This window comes from Trachurus japonicus, chromosome 3 (genome assembly GCF_045865225.1).
Source record: "Trachurus japonicus isolate A0001 chromosome 3, Traja_1.0".
In the NCBI taxonomy this organism is placed as follows: Eukaryota; Metazoa; Chordata; class Actinopteri; order Carangiformes; family Carangidae; genus Trachurus; species Trachurus japonicus.
In genome coordinates, this window is record NC_140909.1 from 35230599 (window position 1) to 35252442 (window position 21844).

At 41.7% G+C, this 21844-nt stretch overlaps 1 protein-coding gene across 2 annotated transcripts in view; it reads left to right on the plus strand.

Moving 5' to 3' along the window:
• The first annotated feature begins 216 nt into the window (after positions 1–216).
• The window catches only part of ankdd1a (ankyrin repeat and death domain containing 1A), a 23199-nt gene continuing 1571 nt past the window's right edge, over positions 217–21844 (plus strand). Inside the window, exons 1-13 of one of the 2 annotated variants that reach the window (XM_085771520.1) lie at positions 217–374; positions 1796–1899; positions 4518–4616; positions 4758–4856; positions 6142–6246; positions 7777–7875; positions 9912–10010; positions 12505–12603; positions 12696–12794; positions 17863–17961; positions 18047–18145; positions 19434–19529; positions 20582–20783. In XM_085771520.1, the coding sequence (XP_085627646.1) occupies positions 341–374; positions 1796–1899; positions 4518–4616; positions 4758–4856; positions 6142–6246; positions 7777–7875; positions 9912–10010; positions 12505–12603; positions 12696–12794; positions 17863–17961; positions 18047–18145; positions 19434–19529; positions 20582–20783 (1333 nt within the window). In that variant the 5' untranslated portion in view covers positions 217–340. The remainder of the gene's footprint in view (positions 375–1795; positions 1900–4517; positions 4617–4757; positions 4857–6141; positions 6247–7776; positions 7876–9911; positions 10011–12504; positions 12604–12695; positions 12795–17862; positions 17962–18046; positions 18146–19433; positions 19530–20581; positions 20784–21844) is intronic. The other variant, XM_085771529.1, reaches the window with a different exon arrangement.

Genomic DNA, 21844 nt, shown 5'->3' on the forward strand with positions numbered 1-21844 from the left:
AAGTGATTGCTGTCGGAAGATATAACTATTTAAGACTTATATTAACACAAATATATCACTTACTTCTGCTTTAACTTGCGCCAGACTAGATGCTGTTACGTAAGTAAATCCCGCACACTTGCCCTTTAAGTCATAATTACTCGTCTTATTTTGGAAGGGCTGTGACCGGAAGTCTTAGTTTCCTGTTCAAGTGGCTCGACTTGACGCTTGTGAGTGTTGAGTTTACCGTCCAGCCTCAGTCTGCTCTCCAGCGGGCAGCGACTGACTGGAGGAGAACACACCGAGCACCATGAGGCTGTGAGCGGGGAGAGACCGGAGAGGAGCCGCTGTCACCGCGAAGATGGAGGACGACCTGGTGTCAGAGGATGATATCTGTAAGCACCGTTACCGTGTGTCTGTGTCTGTGTCTGTGTCTGTGTGTGTGTGTCTGTGTGTGTGCGCTGTCATCTGTCAGCAGCAGGATGTCCGTGTTACAGGCGTTAACACTCAGCAGGGAGGCTGTAACTCACCTATCAGTGTGTTGTGTTGCTAAGTGATCTCTGTCATCTAATAACACTAGACAGTCTTTTACCGCGAGTGTTTCTGTTGAAAGGAGGGAAATGGTAACCCAGCCCACCGTGGCACATCTGCAGTGTGTGTGTGTGTGTGTGTGTGTGTGTGTGTGTGTTTTTAAAGTAACTAGTTATAGTTACCAGTTACTTTCCTCAAAAAGTACGAGTTAGTTATTTAATTACTACATTATAAAAGTAACTCCTACCAGAAAATTTAGCTATTGCATTAGGCTACTTTAAAAAACAAACAAACCAACCAAATTACCTGGACTTGCCGATGTTACAATAATAATTTCTAACATTAGGAGACGGTGTCATTTTTGAGGCGGAAGTGATTTCAAAAGCGCAAGTAGTTCTGAGTAGCCTATGCTTCATGTGTCCTAATGTTACATGCATGATTATCTCAGCTTGGTGAATGTGCAGGTCACAACTTGTCCACCAGAGTGTTTTGGAGTTGTTGGATTGTGTATTTGATGAGGGACAGGGGACCTGTACCATTCACCTCCATTGTGTTTGCTGAGCAGCTCACGTCTCTGCTCTGCGGATCTTAAAACAGCATTCATTAAAGTAATGAACCTACTCCTATGACTATAGGATATGGCGATAGGTGAATTTGCAAAATGTTGAACTATCCCTTTAAACACGTATTACGTTACATGCACTGTTGCACATGTATTATATAGCGTCCAATCCATCAGTGACACTCCTGGCCCGATAGAGGATGGGACCTAGGCCCAAGTCTGGCCCATGTACAGTACTTGGGTGTAGGCTACCGTCGCAGCATCAGGGGGGATGATGATGTCATCACAAAGGCAGAATCAGAAAATATGTTTTTTACTTCTATGGGGTATTTGGTGTAGGCTACTACACAATAAACAGAGAGAAACAGAAAGGCACTGGACCAGTCAAAAAGACACAAAAATACTCTTTAATGGTCAGATGAGTGGATTCCCTCTTCTTTTACCTGTTCACTTGGTGACAGCAGGAGTTTGAAGTTTTAAGGGAGTAAATGGAGCTCCAATATTTTTTGTTGCTCATTATCATCCGTACCATCGTTGAATCACGCCAGCCATTGTTCTTCTGATATTTTTCTATGCAACAGCTACGTGCCAGTCTTTTTGATTTTTTGACGCATCGTGGGTAGGAGCCCACTAAGTCTCTCAGCGGCCTTATTTTTGAAAAGCAGTCGCTGCATGGCTGTTTAATTGTAGAGTTGACATTTCCTTGTGTGTCCTTCCTGACAGTGCTGTGGTCGGAGAAGGAGTTTCATGATGCTGCCAAGAGGAATGACACGGGCAAAATGCAGGAACTGATCAAGAAGGGTGTGGATGTCCAGGCCAAAAACAAAGTAAGGAGGAAAAGCATTGGACTGTCTGTCTGTCTGTCTATCTATCTATCTATCTATCTATCTATCTATCTATCTATCTATCTATCTATCTATCTATCTATCGTTCTATCGTTCTATCTATCGTTCTATCTATCGTTCTATCTATCTGTTTGTCTATCTATCTATCTATCTATCTATCTATCTATCTATCTATCTATCTATCTATCTATCTATCTATCTATCTATCTATCTATCGTTCTATCTATCGTTCTATCTATCGTTCTATCTATCGTTCTATCATTCTATCTATCGATCTATCTATCGTTCTATCTATCTATCGTTCTTTCTATCTATCTATCTATCTATCTGTTTGTCTGTCTATCTATCTATCTATCTATCTATCTATCTATCTATCATCTATCTATCTATCATCTATCTATCGTTCTATCTATCTATTGTTCTATCTATCTATCGTTCTTTCTATCTATCTATCGTTCTTTCTATCTATCTATCGTTCTTTCTATCTATCTATCTATCTATCTATCTATCTATCTATCGTTCTATCTATCTATCTATCTGTTTGTCTATCTATCTGTCTGTCTATCTATCTTTCTATCTATCGTTCTATCTATCTGTTTGTCTATCTATCTGTTTGTCTATCTATCTATCTATCTATCTATCTATCTATCTATCTATCTATCGTTCTATCTATCTGTCTGTCTATCTATCTATCTATCTATCTATCTATCTATCTATCTATCTATCTATCTATCTATCTATCTATCTATCTATCTATCTATCACTGTCACAACTCTTCATTCAGTTCTCAGAATAGTTTGTTTTCCACAGTGTAGTGAAGCAATGGGCTGAGATGCTGAAGTGTTCACAGTAAACACTAGTACTGTACATTGTTGAAACAGAGAATAGTTATTTTTCCAACATGTTACTTTTGTAAATGTAGAATGTTTTCGTGTCTGGACATTTTTTTACTGCATATTTCCTTCAGTTCTTTGTCTCTGTCAGGTTTCAGTACATGTAGGCAAGGTTTAGACTGTTGAACAGGTGATTTAGTGTCATGAGAAAAGCATTGGCTATTCTGAAAAAAAAGCAATAAGAGGTGTGGGAACGATGTTTCTGATGAGAGAACTGCACTTAAACATCAGAGAAAAACTGTTACAGGTCAGAAATCTGTCATAAAGTGTAAATCAGGTCAGATAAAACTAGTTATTACAGTAACTCATATTTTTTTATTAACATGATAAATGTCGAGTCCTTATTTTAAAATTCAGCTGAGAGCATTGTATATGCAGACTTAAGGACTTTTAATGAGGTCACTATATTGTAATGGGCAAAAGGGGAGTGAGGCGTGTTATATTAATGTGCACAACTCTGAGCTCGTCAGACTGTGTGGTTTCTATGGAGATATCAGCTGGTGCCTCCAGTGAAGCATCAGACCATTTCACAGCAGATACTCTGTCTAACACAAGGAAACACACATAATGATACAAAAGCACTTACTGAGCTTTATCTGATGTGACTCACTGAGTGCCATCACTAATGTGTGTGATGTTACTGGGACAAAGACCTCTGCTGAACAGGTGCTGTCACCTGTCTTGTAGCTTATAACTAAAAACGACAAAGCGAGACTGTTGATTCAAATCAGACATCTTTTAGTGAATTATAAAAAGTCTGTTTTTAATATAGCCTAACTAAATACAGTCCTAATTCTAACTTCATTTTAACATATTAAAGGGATAGTTCAACATTTTGGCAACTTGCCCCATTGCAATAATCCCTATAGTCTTAAGAGTAGGTTCATTACCTTTATTTGTCAGTGCAAGCTTTTTAGAACGGCCGATCCAAGCAGCGGCCTCCAGAACAACCCTGTGTGGTAACGTTGTGTTATTATCTCATAGCGTGGTGAATGTGCAGGTCACAACTTGTCCACCAGAGCGTTTCGGAGTTGTTGGATTGTGTATTTGATGAGTTTGATGAGGGAAACCAAGAAATCCCATTAGCCCCCGTAGCGTAGCTCTGAGCAGCTCGCGATTCTGCTCCGCCGTTCTAAAAATAGCTTGCACCGACAATTAAAGGTAACGAACCTACTGCTATGACTATAGGGATTATGGCAATGGGCCAATTTTTTGCCTTTATTTTGGTAGCACATAGTGAGATAGACAGGAAAGGGGGAGGCAGAGAGAGGGGGAATGACATGCAGGAAAGGTCTGCCCGACGCGGGACTCGAACCGGGGACGCCTGCGTTGAGGACTGTAGCCTCCATATGGGGCGGCCGCTTTCACCACTGCGCCACGCGTGGCCCCAGCAATGGGCCAATTTGCCAAAATGTTGAACTATCCATTTAACTGTTTTATGAATATTAATGTTATACTTAAGCTTAAACTTAAACTTATATAACTTGTTCATTCTTCCAAATAATATGTTCTTTCAAATAAATTCTCAACAACAACCTGTTGACAGGCTCAGGCTCTTACATTCATGACTCATTTCTATAAACTCAAGATCACTGAGCCCTGTCTGTCTGTCTGTCTGTCTGCCTGCCTGTCTGTCTGTCTGTCTGTCTGTCTGTCTGTCTGCCTGTCTGTCTGTCTGACTCTGTGTCTCTGTCTCTCTCTGTACAGATAGACAGGAAGGCTCTCCACTGGGCAGCAGGAGCAGGGAATGAACAGGCTCTCCGTCTCCTCCTGGACCATGACACTGAAGTTGATGAGAGGGACATTGTGTGTACAGACGTTTTGCTGTGTTTTTATGAAGAAATAAATCAACTTTGAATCAAACGTGAAACTCAAATGTAAAATGAAGTGTGTGAAAACAAACAAATTGGAACAAATTAGTTCTACCACTCTCACTGTTTCCTCTAGTTTGGGATGAACGCTCTGCTGCTGGCCTCCTGGTTCGGACACCTGAAGATCCTGCAGGTCCTGGTGTCCTGTGGAGCAAAGCTCAGCTGTGAGAACAAGGTCAGAGGAGGATTTATTTCAGCCTCACTCCAGAGTCTGAATTTATTGTCTCACTGACCTCATGTGTGTACCAGGGGTGGACTGGGACAACAATTTGGCCCTGGACTTTTTGGTCCAGACCGGCCCACTATCTGCACACGGATATTTTGCCAACTAGCACCGTTGATGTACATACAAACACACAAGCTCTTAATAACACCACTACTAAACGATATACAATATACATCAAAGTAGAGGAATAGTATGGAATAGGTTACGTTTGAACAAGATTACATGCACATAATGAGTCAGCATGCAATCAGAACTTTGGCTAGTTGGCTAAAGTATGGAAAACAATGGTATAATGATCTGAAAAATGGACAAACACTAATTTTATCTTAGAAAGACAGTACAGCTCAACATAATGTATAGACAATGAAGCATGAAAAGAAATACTTGTAATTTGTGTACTGCATCATGAGTAATATGTATGCAGAATGATGTTTTACTGTAACAGTAATTAATCAGTGTTTTATTAATTTTAACTATATAATGTTAAACTGTTGAAAGGACAATAAACCATAAACACTGACTGAAAAAAATATGGAACATTTGTTAAGTTGTTAGCTCAATGTCCTTCATGACCAAATTTGAGTGAGGGCACTTTAATAAAAGCAACTAATCAATTAATCAGGATAGTAGGCTATATGAATATAGTTATTGTTTTCCAATACTTTAGATAACTAGATTTAGCTGTAACACACCACACAATCAGAGTTATTAGCTATAGCTATTTATTATGTCAAGTAAAGTTCATAGCAACCGTTCTGGACCATTTACAGTATTTTAATGAATGTTTATCCACACCATTCCGTTTTCGTGCGCTAGTGTGTTGTTGTTTTTTTCTCTCTCTCGCTCTCTCTGTCATGACTCCTCATCATTAAAAGTGATTGGACGAGGGGGGGTCTAGAACATGCGTGGGTGGGACTCCTGGACCTAGCCTCTCATAGGGCCATTGGGCCAGGTAGACAAGACACTGGGCCAATCGTCACCTCTCTGCTGTGTCTGCAGCTGAGCACTGTAGGCCGAGCCGATGCATGTCTCTCTCCCCGGGCCGGGAGAGTTACAATAGGCAAGGCGAGGCATGGCGAAAAAAAAAGTTAAATAAATATATAAATAAATAAAAAACGGCCGCCTGTCGGCCCATTAGTGACCGGCCCACCGGGAAAACTCCCGGTACTCCCTATGGCCAATCCGCCCCTGGTGTGTACTACTGTATATGTGTGTCTGTTTGTGTACTTGGTAGGATGGCCTGACCATGCTGCACTGTGCTGCTCAGCGGGGCCACGTCAGAGTGTTGGAGTTCATCATGGAGGACCTGGAGGACATCAGTCTGGACAGAGGGGACAAGGTGACTGTTTATACTAATCACCATGAATGTAGGTCTGTGTATGGACAGTGTGGACCTTTCCTAAATTTGAGTGAATTCATTTGCTGGAGTGATGTCATTGCATGATTCTGATGTGCTCTTCCAGAACTTATTGATTGATTGATCCAAGCTATGTGATTGATAGGGTGAGTACCAGCTAATATGACAGGTATGATTAGTGGATTAGCCTGTAGTCATTCATCAGTGAGTCCAGACCTCCAACATGCATAAAAATGTAGTTTTCTGTTGAGTCTTTGTCCTCTGTGTTCTATGTTATCTGCAATTCAATGTAGTTTTAGTTTTAGTTTTACAACTGTAGTTTTTATTAAAGGAGCGGTATGTAAGAATGTGGCCATAATTGTTGCTGCAGTCAAATTCAAAACACAGCAGCGCGGATCATAAAACATGACAAGCGGAGACAGGCGACCTGACCGGGCCGGACTCATCTCATGAACCGCTCTACACATTCACAATCACTTCATTTACCATTGGTTCCGTTTCGCCACATTTCCTCCCTCTTTTCTAACTTTCACTTTGTAATTCTTCCCTTTAGCTTTAGCTTCAGCAGCAGCTCAAACTAACTAGGCTACATGCTCACAACAGCAAGCTGTGTATCAAACGGCAGAGCGACAAGCCGCTTATTTCTACTGTGTAATATCAAGGAAATATGACCATAATAACCGATAATGGAAAACAATCTTTTTCTTTCTTTTTTTTCGCGATCTCGTTTCAGCAGTCAGACGCTGATTTCATTTTAGCTCTGAACTCTGTAAATATATCACTTTATCAACATTTCAAACATTTAACCGTTTAGATCAGCAGTGTGTCTTTAATTTGTCTAAATACCAGCTGTTCACAATTTTGTTTGGACGAATTTGGTGCTACTCAAGCTAGCTGTTGTGACCAATGCACTTCCGGTTACTTTCACAAAATAAAACACCCTTTGCCCTTTACATACAGAAAACCATGACGATAGAATTTGTGCTTTTACTTTGAAATAGGAAGCTAACCTACCCTCGATGTAGCTAGCTTGAACCAAAATAAAGCATCTTTGCTTGAACCCTCCGTTTTGACCGATCTCGTCCCGTTAGCGGCATTTGACCGCTCAAGATGCCTTACCGGAGAGTTTTGTCAGCTCTGAGACGAAGATCGGCCCGCCGGTTTCCGTTTAGAGTTGCTGAAGAGTTTCTCTGATGACTTTTAGGTGGAGGCAGGCTAACACTACCTATACCTATTCAGCGTTTGAGCTAAGATAATTACGGGCGATACGGGCTCTCCCTTGTTACTGCACGCACAGTCGAAAGGATGGTGTCTATCTGCTTGTCATGGACTCGGGAGTGAGGCAAGACACGGAAAAAAAAATGTTGCCTTATCCCTTTAAGATCAAACCTACCACAATCATGTTTACAGATGATTTGGTACAAAGTGTGACTGTTCAAAATTCATAGACAGTGCATGGTGCTACTGTATACAGCCGCTCCTGTGTGTAACCTGTTGATGTCTGTCCACCAGTCAGGAAAGACAGCTCTTCACCTGGCTGCTGAACACGGACAGCTGGAGGTGGTGGAGTTTCTCATTGGAATGGGCTGCACGCATGGATTGAAGGACAAGGTGGGAACACACACACACACACACACACACACACACACACACACACAGGCTGAAATCTGTCCATCATTTTAGCGTTTTAACATCACAAACAAACCCGGAACTTCATGCCTTAAATGTTGTGTACATATACTAAACTGAGGGGGAAATACCTGCTGAGTCCAAAGTAAATATCTCCACTCTGCTGCTCAGTCAAACCAAAGCAGATGACACGATCTGATGACTCATCACATGGTCAAACTGAACAGTATGTGTTCTAGATATCATGGTTCAAACTGGAGCCACAAACCACCTGGAAACACAGGTTGCAGTTAGCCACCAAGTGCCGTGGTTCTAAAAGAAAGGAAAAAATAAATGATGCCTGATACATGTAAATAAAGTACAATTAGTATTCTAGATCGGATATGCTTAAAGGTGCATTGTGTAGGAAATTACTCCCATCTAGCGTTGCGGTTGTATATCGCAAGCAACTCAATCATATTTTTCATGCTGCATTCACGTGAAATTTGGCAGACGGCAGACGGACGGCAGCTGCTGCACGTAACGGCATAAACAAACCTCTATGTAAACAAGTGGTCTGTAAGCACGAGGCAAAACAATACACATGACAATATGTTGTCATGGTGATGTGGTATTGTTTACCTGACCCACGTTTTACCAGCTTTCTCTCCACTTCTGTGACTAAAATGACATCTGGTTTGTTAGCGACGGCCGTCTGCCCGACTGCAGGTGAATGCAGCATCAGTGTAACGCTCCATTCCTCCTCACTGCGTTACCACGGTGACTTTTCACAGACGCCACCTCGACCTGAGCCGACAGCTCCGGTGTCTATGAACGGCAAATTGAGAGCTGAAAGGAACACTTCAGTTTGTTGATGGGGTGAAAAACATACTTTTGAACAAAATAATTGATTTTCGTGAATAGATAACAGGAGAAGTTACACAATGTCCCTTTAAGACATCATCCATAAAGCAAATCAAACCAAAATGTCTCTCATTAAACCTAAGCGTGTTTAAATACTGAACGAAATCGAAACTTAAACACCATGATGCATCTAATTAAGTTTGGGTTTACTCACAATAAAATAAAGTCAAACACACATGGCAAACTCAGGTGAGCACCAGCACACACACATACACACACAGTCTGGAGACAAAGGGAAAGGGGGAAGGCCTCGTCCAGACCTCTATTTGTAAAGTGGGAGGTGCTCACATCTCCATCCCACTTAGTTCTCCTGCAGACAGGAGGGCTCAGACTTGTAGTTTGTAACAGTATGGACAGGTTAGGGTTTATTCAGGGTTATTTCTCATCAGAGGTCAGGAGAATCATGAATCCATGAGTCCTGTACCATAGAGATTCACAGCACACTGTGTGTGGAAGCATCACTTACAGTACACCTGAAACATGAAAGACAATGACATCATGATATTTTTTAAAAAGAGATATGAAATATTTGACATCCCCTGAGCTGAACATTGGCTCATCTGTAAAGGGTGAAACAGGGTGGACTGGTTTACTGATTCAGTCAATGGGACATCAGGCTGGGTCAGTGGTAGGGTGGTCTTTAAACAACTTGTCCTTTTTGAATTTGACTGAAACACCAGCCAGGATACATGTCAAAGGAAGCTGTGTGTGTCTGCTTGTAAAGCCGGGGCCTTTATTTACACAACTGCCCGGCCTTTATTGGAGGCAGGCTTTTATTTGAGGGAGGCTTTTATTTCTAAATCCCTCCTTTTGTTTTTACACAATAGGGACTAAGCTCATCGTTCAGTAGCTCATCTTCATCTTCCTCATGTGCTGTTCTCCTCGCTGCGCTGTCGGACCTGGGTCTCTGTCTCCGTTGCGCCGTAGCACTTTGCTCCCATTCAAGTAGAGGATTTTTTTTTTGGCCCCTGTATTTTGGACCGGCCTTTATGTAATTGTTCGTGTAAACAACGCCCCCGGCTGTTATATGAGACCTGGGTTTTAATTGAATACCGGCTATTATTTGAGGAAATACAGTACGGTATGTCTGATGTTGTGTCACGTGTGGCCTGCAGGAGCAGAACACAGCCATGCACCTGTCAGCCAGGTGCGGCCACACTGAGGTCCTGCAGAAGATTGTGGAGACGGGACTAGATGTGGATGAGAGGAACATAGTAAGTTCACTGGACTGGTCTGAGATCAGCTTTACTTTATTGCAGGAACAGTGGTCTGAGTCAACTAGTAGACTTCAATTTCATTTCATTTTATCTGTGAGGCGCCAAATCATGATCTCAACGCTCTGTACTGAGTGAGGTCATAGGACAGGGTGGAGGGGCTCCCATCCCATCCCATCCTCCATCCTGGACGGAAGAGGAGAGAGAGACCATGAGCACCAGTAATTGCTGGTAATTGCACTAGTGTAGGGATCAACCGATACAGTTTTTTCAGGGCTGATACCAATACCAATTATTAGTAATGAAGGAAACCAAAGACCAATATTTAGAACCAATATTCATTTGCAGTAAAAATTTAGAATAACACACTTGGGTTTTAGACTGAATCCAGTATACTGTTTGGTTTTTGTACACTGTCAAAATTTGTGATTAAAAATACCTTCAATTTTTGTAGAAATATGCTGTGTCTCAATTTGAATACTTCCATACTTAAAGGGACAACGAGGAGTTTCTATTTGGTTATAAAAAAGTCTCACGTTAATGTGGATGAATCTCCGCTACCCACACTTGTTAATGGGCCCATTTTCGTTAAATATATCGTTTTGTCTCTATCGTTATTTTGTTATTATTAGTGGTGGCGGAAATGCTGGTCGAGCCGACCAGCGTTTCTTTACTTTCGGTTTTGTGGCGAGTCATGAGAATAACGTCGGAACTACGACGGTATGTGATCGTCTTCCAACCTCTGACTTTAATTCTTGATGAATGAAAACACGAGTCTGTCTTGCGCCGGTCAAAGAATTTCACGGTGCGCGGAGGCTCATAAATGTAGTGTGAAAACGCTTCGCTTTTCCAAAACTCCTCGTTGTCCTTTTAAACGAAGTGTTTTGAGTATGTAAGTATGTCTCAATTCACAAGTATGTCAAAATGCAGTGTACTAAGTACCCGTATGGTGCACTCAAAACAGTCCAAAAGTTGAGTGTGGAACGATGCACACTTCACTTCCTCCATAATGGCTGCCTTGGCTACGCAGCAGAGTATAATATGTAAATAACATACGCAGCAGATGATCTCCACCTCACATTAAGCAGGTGGCCCACACAAGGAAAAAAAAGAAAAGGGAAAAAAATGTGAGTAAGGCATTCATTATCGCTAATTACAAACAAAACAATCCGGTAGATGTGTTGACGGGTCCAAAAAAGAAGAAAACACTGGTAACCGCTGCAATCGTTAGTTCCAGTAAGTGCACAACGACAGTATTCGATTTGAGACAACACAAAAAATTTGCGCACTACGTAAGTAATTACATAGTACACATAGTATACTATATGACAGTGAATTCATGGAAGTATTCAAGTTGAGACACAGCATAACACAAACTCCAACACAGATCTTGGTTCAGTGGGTGGGACATAGTTTGACAGCCAAGAGTGGTGACTTCAGGCAGAGAGACGACTGCATCAGAGCCAAAGCAGCGCGTTTTAAATGGATATCAGTGAAAAAAACCTGACAATTAAATACCAGTTATCATAAAAATACAGAATATCGGCTGATATTATTGGCCATGCAGATAATCGGTCGATCCCTACAGTAGTGACAGTAGCAAAAAGTAGTATACTTGAAGTTCATTTTATTAAGTATGCTTGAGTATAAGTATAAGTATAGCAAGTATACTATGGACTATGTACTTGTAGCATACTAGAAAGTATACTAATTTAATACTTCTTCGGACTAAATTGGAACATTTTAAGTTTGTAAAAGTGTACTTTATAGGTCATTTTAAGTATACAACAAGTACACTCATCTATATACAGTACTCTTAGGCTGGATTGCACCAACAAGGTTTAATCTAATCTAAGATTAGCTTTAATCAGAGATTAGTAAAACTCAGTTTAAAATGAGTTAATCCATATTTAAAATTAAGCAGAGCTCTGTTGCACCATTTAAAATTAATCTCAGTCTAGTAAAACTCAGTTTAAATATTTAAACTGAATTTAAACTGATTTAAATCAGATCACATTTTAAACTGGAGTTTAAAGTTCTGGTGCAACAGGATTAAAATTAAACTTAATTTAGAGTAAAAATTAAACTGAGGTTTAAAGGGAGGTTTAAATCTAATCTGTCTTAATTTTGAACTAGGTTTAAAGTTTAGCGCAACAGAATTTAAACTTAAACCATGATTTAATCTTAAACCTTGTTGGTGCAATCCAGCCTATAGTGTACTACAGTAAGTACTTCTAGTCCACATTTGAGTTTATTAAAGTATACTTTATAAGGTCCTTTTAAGTTTACAAATGTACACTTCCAAGTATACTGCCTCAGTTTTAGTATAAAATGAGTACTTGTAGTACACTTTAATAAATTACTTTTTGCTATAGGTCATAGAACCTGTTGAGTGTCAAACTGGGATAGAAAGACAGTTATCTGATTATGTGAAGTCATTGTTCAGGTGTTTTCCTCTCAGTGCTGCTGACTGACCGGTGTCTGTGTGTTTCAGGACGGTCTGTCTGCGCTGCACCTGGCAGCTGATGGAGGTCACTACCAGTGTGTCAGCTTCCTGCTGGAGTCGGGCTGTAACGTGAACTCACTGACCGACGTACGTACGGTTTTGTTCACTTCAGATCAGACATCGTCGCTCCGTAGTGAGGTGGGTTAATGTCAATGTGTCTTGTTCTGTTGCCACCACAGAGAAAGCAGAGCGCTCTGCACTACGCCGCCCAGCACGGCTTCCACAGAGTGGCCGGCCTGCTGCTGCAGGCGGGGGTCAACATCCACGCTGTCGACAGTGTGAGTGATGATGTGTTTCTAGGTTTTTACAATGTGGTAAAGACTGTGTAAATATGTTTAATTTCACACTTTAGACGACAGACTGATGTCGCCGTGGCTGTTGCGTGTTTGCTGTAGAAAACCAAGGCGGTGGCAGCCACTGCAAACAGTTCACGTTTATTTATAAAGCACTTTTCACAGACACTGTGACACATAGCCTGGGCGACGTCCCTGGTGTCTTTCACACAGCTCACACACCCTCTCTCACAGATCCAGAGTTGAGTCTTTATTTACTCAAACAAACTCCAGGGTGTTTCCGTTCTTCTGTTTGTTATGCAGAGCTGCTCATACCTTTGTTGAAGCATTGTTACTGATGCTTGGTGTGTCTTCTGTTTAGTTCCTCCTCTGGATCCTTTGATAATACCATAGACTGTAAAAAGAATGGACGTAGCGTCCGTGACGTCACCCATTGGTTTTGGGGAGTCGTTTTTGTGACTCAAATATGGCGGCCTGAACAGCGCCATGTTGGATTGGCCGGCCGAGAACCCGCCCACTGGCCTCGAAGCAGCTGTCCACGGAGCTGCTCGGGCCTGCCACTCAACGTTTCTGCGCCCTAATTGGCCAGAATTTTAACCTAATAACAGTAAAACGGTAGAGTTTAAAAAAAATCACCCCCCTCAGAGTGTGTGCGGGGGTAGAAACTATCGATTGAGACGAAAAAACGTTCTGACACCAGGCTTTTAACATGTTTATTGAGGATGTAAAGTCGGCGATTTTAACATGGGGGTCTATGGAGAATGCTGCTTTCTGACACCAGCCCCCAGAGGAATTTGAGGGGATTGCAGTTTTTTGAACGCGGAAGTGAGCTTCACTTCTCAGACCGACAACTGCCCCCTTGGATAATACATGATAAAGTGAAATATTGGACACATTCTGTGCTCCCCTACAGTTCCCATAGTAAGGCAAGGCACGTTGTTTGTATCAGGGGTGTTCCCCGACCCTAAGAATTTTCATAGCCGAATCAGATTGGTTAGATTTTGCTGATAGTCGACTAATCGTCGAATCATGTTGTTTTTCCCTCATTGATTCATGAACTCATTAAAGGTCCAGTGTGTAAAATGGGGGTAAACCCGTGACATCCAGTGTTCAGATTCTAGTTTGCAGCGCTTGCTAGCTTGCACTCACCTCTCCCGTCGGCAAAGTGACGGTGGCCTCCGAGGACAAAAAAACTTGTTGACTACGACTCGGACGACTGGAGGTATTTCAGGAGCATGGAGCGATGAGGTGAAGATCTAAAACCATTTTACCATATGTCTGCTGTTTCCTCCTCCTTATTCTTGACTGACTGGCTGGATTTTCCATTCAGGCTGCCGTACAAACATGGTGGCGCAAGATGGCGACACTCTCCAAAACCAAACAAATTTTATTTTATTGCGATTATACACTTATACAAATATATTAATGGGTAGTATATTCAGATTTTGACAATAAACATGACAAATATTGCACGCTGGACCTTTAATGTCTTTTTCTGCTCCAGAGAAAAGAGCTAAAACACCCCCCCAAAAAAACAAATGTTGTTCTCCAGTTGACATACTAAGACAACAATAAAAGGACATTCTCCATCCATCCTTGTCCTGATCTCACTCCACATGTGTCACTGTCTCTCTTTTGGGGACGGTGTAGTGATGAGTATATGAGTTTGTGTATGAGGATAATAAAAAAAGGGGGATATGGTGAATGAGATGCGGAGACACTGGTTCACAAGAGGTTTCACAAATTAGACCACTGAGTTTTGCAAAAGAGGTGTGATTTGTTCCACAGCAGCAGCCACTCACAATGTTTTTGAACCATAAGTTTACATATCACGCCCACCCTGATGGCAAGAAGTCAAAGTTTAGATCCGGTGTTAGTGGACTAAATTTGTCAGATTTAAGCTAGTAGAATGCCTCACATAATTAATAATCATTCATTAGACTTGTATAACGCTTTTCAGGATGTTGTTCAGAGGATACGAGCGCAGCTGAAAACTGAAAACTGAAGACCTTCCTGATGGCTTCTCTCTGATATCTCCGAACAGTTTTTCCAGAAATTTCCTGATATTTCCTTTGGAATCGATGCAAATATTGCTGAAAACTCCATAGGAGCATTAAATGACCCGGAACGAAAACTTGACAGACATAGCAACAGTAACCAAGGGGGGCCTTACCGCGCCCCCCCCCCTTTGGGAACCACTGGCCTAGGTGGACATTTAAACCATCTATCCTGACTGTGATGGTCGGTCTGTTACTGTACCGTTACCCAGGTGGAAACACTAAGATCAGAACCGATCAGTCATGAAGCAGTCATTTAGAATGGTTCTTGGCCGCGTTTCCCAGATTTGTTAAGAAGCTCTTAGCGCTAAGATCTTCTTTGGAGCGCTCTTAAGAGCGCTGTGAAAGAAGAACGTGTTTCCCAGAGTCGCTCTTAGCTTAAGAAGATCTTTCACTAAGAAGGAAATGTAAGATCGAGCTGACCCACTCTTTCGAGTCTTCTTAGCGACTTTTTAGCACTTTTTCAAGGCAAATCAATATCACACTAAGCTAGATTTAAACAGTGCACATCGTATGTTTAAAACATATTAAATATGTGCCGAAATAAAAAATAGAGATAAAAAATAAAATAAGAACAATAAATAACCTAAATATGAGGAATAACGTGTGCTCTGCACATCAGGCACACAAATAAAATTAATCATCATGACTATCATTTATCATAATTTTTACGCACACATCCACGTGCCATATCTGCATGAACATCAAAAACACAGCTGTTCTTAAATCAACCCCTAGTGTCGCTGTTGCATCGTGTTTTTATGCAGTGGGCAGCTTCTTGGTGTGGTGGGGGCATCGCAAGCAAGGGTCAGTGTCACGGAGTGTGGCAGCCGTGACACCGATCCTCCTGTGCCATTTTATACTGGCACTAAAAAGACTGTCACGCATTAACACTCCACTGTCTAAACATATATGTAGCCTACATACATATGTATAGCATTGATCATTCAGTGATGATGAGAAAAGAAAAACGTGTTGACCACCAAAATAATTTTCTATTGGGTGGATTTGAACCCAGACCACAGCAATGCTTCAACTTGCAGTGGGGATACTCTATGAGGTGAGCTATTTGCTACCTTGTGTTTTCATCCTTTCCAGAGTTGTCTAGCTGTAAACCAGCCAGCCCCTGCGCACATTTTTATTTTTATTTTTACACACATCAATCACATGGTCACGCAGCCGTCTGGCCGCATCTTTACGCGGCTGTGCCGTGTCACCTACGGCCAGTCCGTCGCTGCCCGTGACCAACGCGGCAACAACAGCGGAGAAGTTTCTAATCAGGCCCGCCGACACCTCTGTTAACCCCATGTTTGACAAGTGGAAATCCCGTTTTCGGTTTATTCATCACCCGTCGGTGCAGCTGCGCTTGTCACTGTGTGTGATTTATGCGCGTAATAGGTGCCGTGTGATATAATAATCGATTTGCCTGGCATCGATTGATTCAGTTTCAGTACTGTGGTGGTGGACAGCTCCCGTTAAGAGCTTCTTAAGAAGCTTCTTTGGCGTGATCTTAAGAAGGCAGTTAGGAACGCATCTGGGAAACACCTGTATCTTAGCACTCCTTCTTAGCCGAACCCTTCTTAAGAGCCTTCTTAAGTCCTTAAGAAAGATCGAATCTGGGAAACGCGGCCCTTGTCTGTCTCTCTGCTGGGAACTGGGAAGTTTAATGTAGGATCCAGTATAGCTGGGTCTCGACTGGTTAAATACTTTTTAGGAGATAAATGCTGGTCTCATTGATGAAATCTAACAACTGTGGCAGTCACATTAGTTTGTTTGAATGAAAAGTGGAGCTTCAGGTGTGTGTTGGACAGAAGAGCTGCACTGCAATGGTTATTATTTTTTGTTCGTTTTATTTATTTAGGATATTATATAAGTCCTTGACATTCCAATTGCAATGGTAAAAAATATTCATGAGAAATAAAAGTTTATCGCATTTGAGAGGGTCTACTTGCATTATTATGAAATATTATTATTACATAAGTGGTTAATTTGGTCTCAAAATAATGTTCAAAACAAGGAAAAACACGCACTCTCCAAAAAAAACTTTCAGGAACAAAACCGAAAAGAGGTGCACGGCCAAAAGTTGCACTTACAGAAAACGAAGAAGAAAGGCCAGCAGCACTCGTGTCCTTCTCATAGTTTTTTATTACAAACTGCGTTGGCGCTAAAACACACAGACCAGTTTCAACAACGTCTTTGTACAAATTTACAAAGTACAAAAATACATCAAAGACAACTTCAAAAATGTAGCAAATATTAGAAAAATAGAAAAATGTACAAAATACAAAAATACATCAAAGACCCAGACGTCTAAAGTATCATAGGTAAATAGGTACGTACATAGAGCAATCACAATGTGCAGACAACCAGTATAATAAAAGGAGACAGAGCAAATCAGCACAGTAAAAAAATAAAGTGCTAGAATAGCTATAGCTCCCTCTATACATAATATAATACTAATCCAGTACCAACCTGAAGCCATACATCAAGTCACATAGTACAAAATACAGAATATAGTATACATACAATACATTATACATGAACTACACAGTATGCATATAATAGAAAACTTTATAAAAAAACTTTATAGAAAAACATTATAGAAAACATCCCAACAGCAACTCCTCATTCATCCCTTTAGGGTACTCAGTCTGTAACGTGTGTATCCAAAATGCTTCACGTTGCAGTAAAGCTTTTTCTCTATCTCCCCCTCTTCTCAACGGTTTCACTTCTTCTATGCCCTGAAACCTCAAAGAACATACATCATGGCCAGCACTATGAGACATTTTAATAGTGTGTGTTTTAGCGCCGACGCAGTTTGTAATAAAAAACTATGAGAAGGACACGAGTGCTGCTGGCCTTTCTTCCTCTTTTTCTTTTTCTCAAAATAATGTTGACAATAGTATCGTTTATCAGCAATAATTTGTGGGACAATACATCGTCCAGCAAAATGTGTCATTGTCACAGGCCTACTGTCTTCTCTGTGTTGACCACAGCAACACACCACGGCGCTGCACGCCGCCGTCTTCAACTGTCACACCGAGGTGGTGCGGCTGCTCATCGACGCCGACTGTGACCTGGACCTGGCCGACAGCGTGAGTAGAAGCTTCTGGATGTCACAGCTAGGACACGTTCCTCAGTGTGAGCCGCTCCAACGCCTCGCTGTCCTGTCCTTCACAGAGGCAGCAGACGGCGCTACACATCGCAGCAGAGCTCGGCTGGCAGGACCTGGCTGAGATGATGCTGATTTCAGGTGTGAACCTCAACCTGGCTGACAAGGTACCGCACAGCGCCAACTCCCAGGATTCCCTGCTTTTGTCCTTCCCTCTTCTTCTTCGTTATAGTCCAGTCATTTTATGAGAAAAGGTTAAACAAATTGCAACAGAAGCAAACTCAACTGATTTTGTATCCTCAGCATGTCCTGAGTGAGGGAAAAAAAGCCCTGAAGAATCCCATAAGGGGAAAGTTTTGAAAAACACCCAAACATATCCCATTTATACGCATACAAACATTTTTTTTCACGTGAATAGGGTAAAATGTTTAACCTTTAGATATTACTGAGTTGATTACTTACATTAAGACAAACAAAAAATGTATTACAAGTTTTTTGAAATTCGCATAAATTTACATACATTTGCATACATTTGCGTAAATCCCACCATTTTGATGGCACATATGAAGTTGCTGTGGTGGTACCGGCATGAAAATTGGGATGAGTTGACTCCATCGGTCAACGGACAAGTTGACCACTTTAAATTTCAAGATGACTGCAATTTTTCAAGACAGCCACATCCTTAGTAGAGCAGGTATGACATGAGCCAACAGTGCATAATCCAATTACGTATGGCTCATTTGCATACATACAGCACCTGATCTAAACATTGGGTAGAGCAGGTGAAAATGTCTTGTTCAGTCTTGTTAACATATTACAGTTAAAAAACTTAAGGAATGGAACCAATTTAGGCCCATGAGCATTAATAGAGACGGAGCATGTCATACCTGCTCTACTAAGGATGTGGCTGTCTTGAAAAATTGCAGTCATCTTGAAATTTAAAGTGGTCAACTTGTCGGTTGACCGATGGAGTCAACTCATTCCAATTTTCATGCCGGTACCACCACAGCAACTTCATATATACATGTGCCGTCAAAACGGTGGAATGTATGCAAATTTATGCAAATTTGCTCATGTTAACAAAGAATTTCAAAAAACTTGTAATACATTTTTTGTTTGTCTTAATGTAAGTAATCAACTAAAATTATTTATATGCGTATAAATGGGATATGTTTGGGTGTTTTTCGAAACTTTCCCCTAATGGGATTCTTCTGGGTTTTTTTTCCCTCACTCAGGACATGTTGAGGATACAAAATCAGTTGAGTTTGCTTCTGTTGCAATTTGTTTAACGTTGCCCCCTTTTTTGGCCTAAAATTACTGGACTATTATGTCTCTGAGGAGACATGACTCCTCCCTTGTCGTATTTACCTCACATCTTTATCTCAAAAAATTAGACTCCTCATCTAGCAGAGCTCAGTTCTTCACTGTGGCGTTTTGTCCGTGTGATAAACACAGCAGGGGAAAACCAGTCTGGAGGTGGCAGCCAGAGGAAACCACATCATCCTGGTGGACATGATCATCAAAGCCGACCGTTTCTATAAATGGGAGAAGGTGAGTTTATCAGCAGTGTGTGTGGAGCTAGGACAACTAGATTAGATAGAATAACACCAAACACCATCAGATCATGAAGCAAATTCAACATGCTCAGGGTAACTTTTTATTGTCTAGTTTATCTTCGCAGAACAGTTACCATACTGGTAACCAGTGCTATGAAGCTCCTTATCAGCTTAAAGGGAAAGTTCACCCAAAATTCAAATTTCACTCATTATCTACTCACCCTCATGTCGACTAAGAGCTGTGAGAAGTTTCAGAGTCCCCCGTGCCTTCTCTGAGTTACGGGGGGGGGTCCGCGCAGCAGTATTTGTCCATATAATGGTTGTCAATGGATACCAACTTTCTTCGTCCAAAAAGACACACCAAAAAACATCCAAATACCTCCATACTGCTCGTGTGTAATGTCCCTCTGGTATTGAAGCCCCGACATGAGAAATTGTTCCGTCGGTCAGTGCAAATCTCAGGAAGAGCAGTGAACCGAGACACTGGGAGCTTCCGCTACAAACAAGCTTAAAATATAGACTTATTTAATTTTTTTCGGAACAATTTCTCATGTCGGGGCTTCAAGACAAGAGGGACATTACAGACGAGCAGTATGGAGGTATTTGGATGTTTTTTGGTGTGTCTTTTTGGACAAAGAAAAGTGAGCACCATTCACAACCATCATATGGACAAATACTGCTGCGCGGACCCCCCCCTAACTCAGAGAAGGAATGGAAGACTCATGTCGACATGAGGGTGAGTAGATAATGAGTGAAATTAGAATTTTGGGTGAATTATCACTTTAACTCTGGTTCACCTCTCCAGGTGTGAGCTTGTTTGTGTTCACACCCCCATCCTGAGCAGATACTTTTGGAGAGTTATCCTAAAGTTATTCAATTTCATCACATAAAGCAAAGTGAGCGAGGGACAGACACTGCAGCCGTGGTCTTGACTCATCTTGAGATAAAGCTTTGACAATTTAAAAAGCTGTTAAATGTAATTTCAAAACGTTTAAAGCTACTGTCTGTGTATAACTCTATGGGAAATGGTGTTGCTGTTGGCTTCAGGATCACATGGGCAATGAGCAGGACTCGTGGGTGGCGAGGCCGCTGACCTTCAGACAGGACCACCAGCCGGAGACGCAGCACCTCCGCTCGGTCCTGTGGAGCCTGGCCACCAAGCACCTCTGCAGAGGGGAGTGGAAGATTCTGGCACAACACTGGGGCTTCAGCGACGCTCATATACGAGCTATAGAACAACAGTGGACAGGTGAGCTGCGCTGGAACACACATCACACACAGATGCATTAAACACGGCTTCACAAGGACCCAGCACACCGGCAGCTGGAAGATTACTGCTCTACTCTAACTCTTCACTTTGTCCCAGTTGGATTTAAAGCTCAGCTGTTGTGTTGCTGTTCACAAACACATGCATACAAGTCAGCACCATTGATCAGATGCACTACAACTGCACTGCAGCTTAATTACTGCTATTCTTCCTGTACATTTAGATTTTTGTTGTATCTCGTTGTACAATGAAACAATAAAGTTTCCTATGTTGAAAACACATGCAAATAGACACACATAGACACACTGCAAAAACTCAAAATCTTACCAAGTGTATTTTTCTCATTTCTCATCAAAATGTCTCATCACACTTAAAGGGATAGTTCAACATTTTGGCAAAATGGCCCATTGCCATAATCCCTACAGTCATAGCAGTAGGTTTGTTACCTTTAATTGTCGGTGTAAGCTGTTTTTAGAACGGCGGAGCAGAGCCACAAGCTGCTCAGAGCTACGCTATGGAGGCTAGAATTTCTTGGTTTCCCTCATCAAACTCATCAAATACACAATCCAACAACTCCAAAACACTCTGGTGGACAAGTTGTGACCTGCACATTCACCACGCTATGAGATAATAACGGAACGTTACGAGACGGAGTTGTTTTAGAGGTAAATTCATGCAAAACCGCTGATGGCGGCACGGTGGCACAGTGGTTAGCACTGTTGCCTCACAGCAAGAAGGTCCTGGGTTCAAATCCCCGGCCGCCCAGGTTCCTTTCTGTGTGGAGTTTGCATGTTCTCCCCATGTCTGCGTGGGTTTCCTCTGGGTGCTCCGGTTTCCCCTACCACTAAAAACATGTCGGCTAGGTTAATCCTCCAGTCAGCGCCACTGACCAAAGGCACTGGCTCATAATCTGGAGTTGGTCCCCGGGCGCTGCACCGTGGCTGCCCACTGCTCCTCAGGGATGGGTTAAATGCAGAGAAAGAATTTCACTGTACTAGCTGTATATGTGACTAATAAAGTACCTTTACCTTTACCTTAATGCG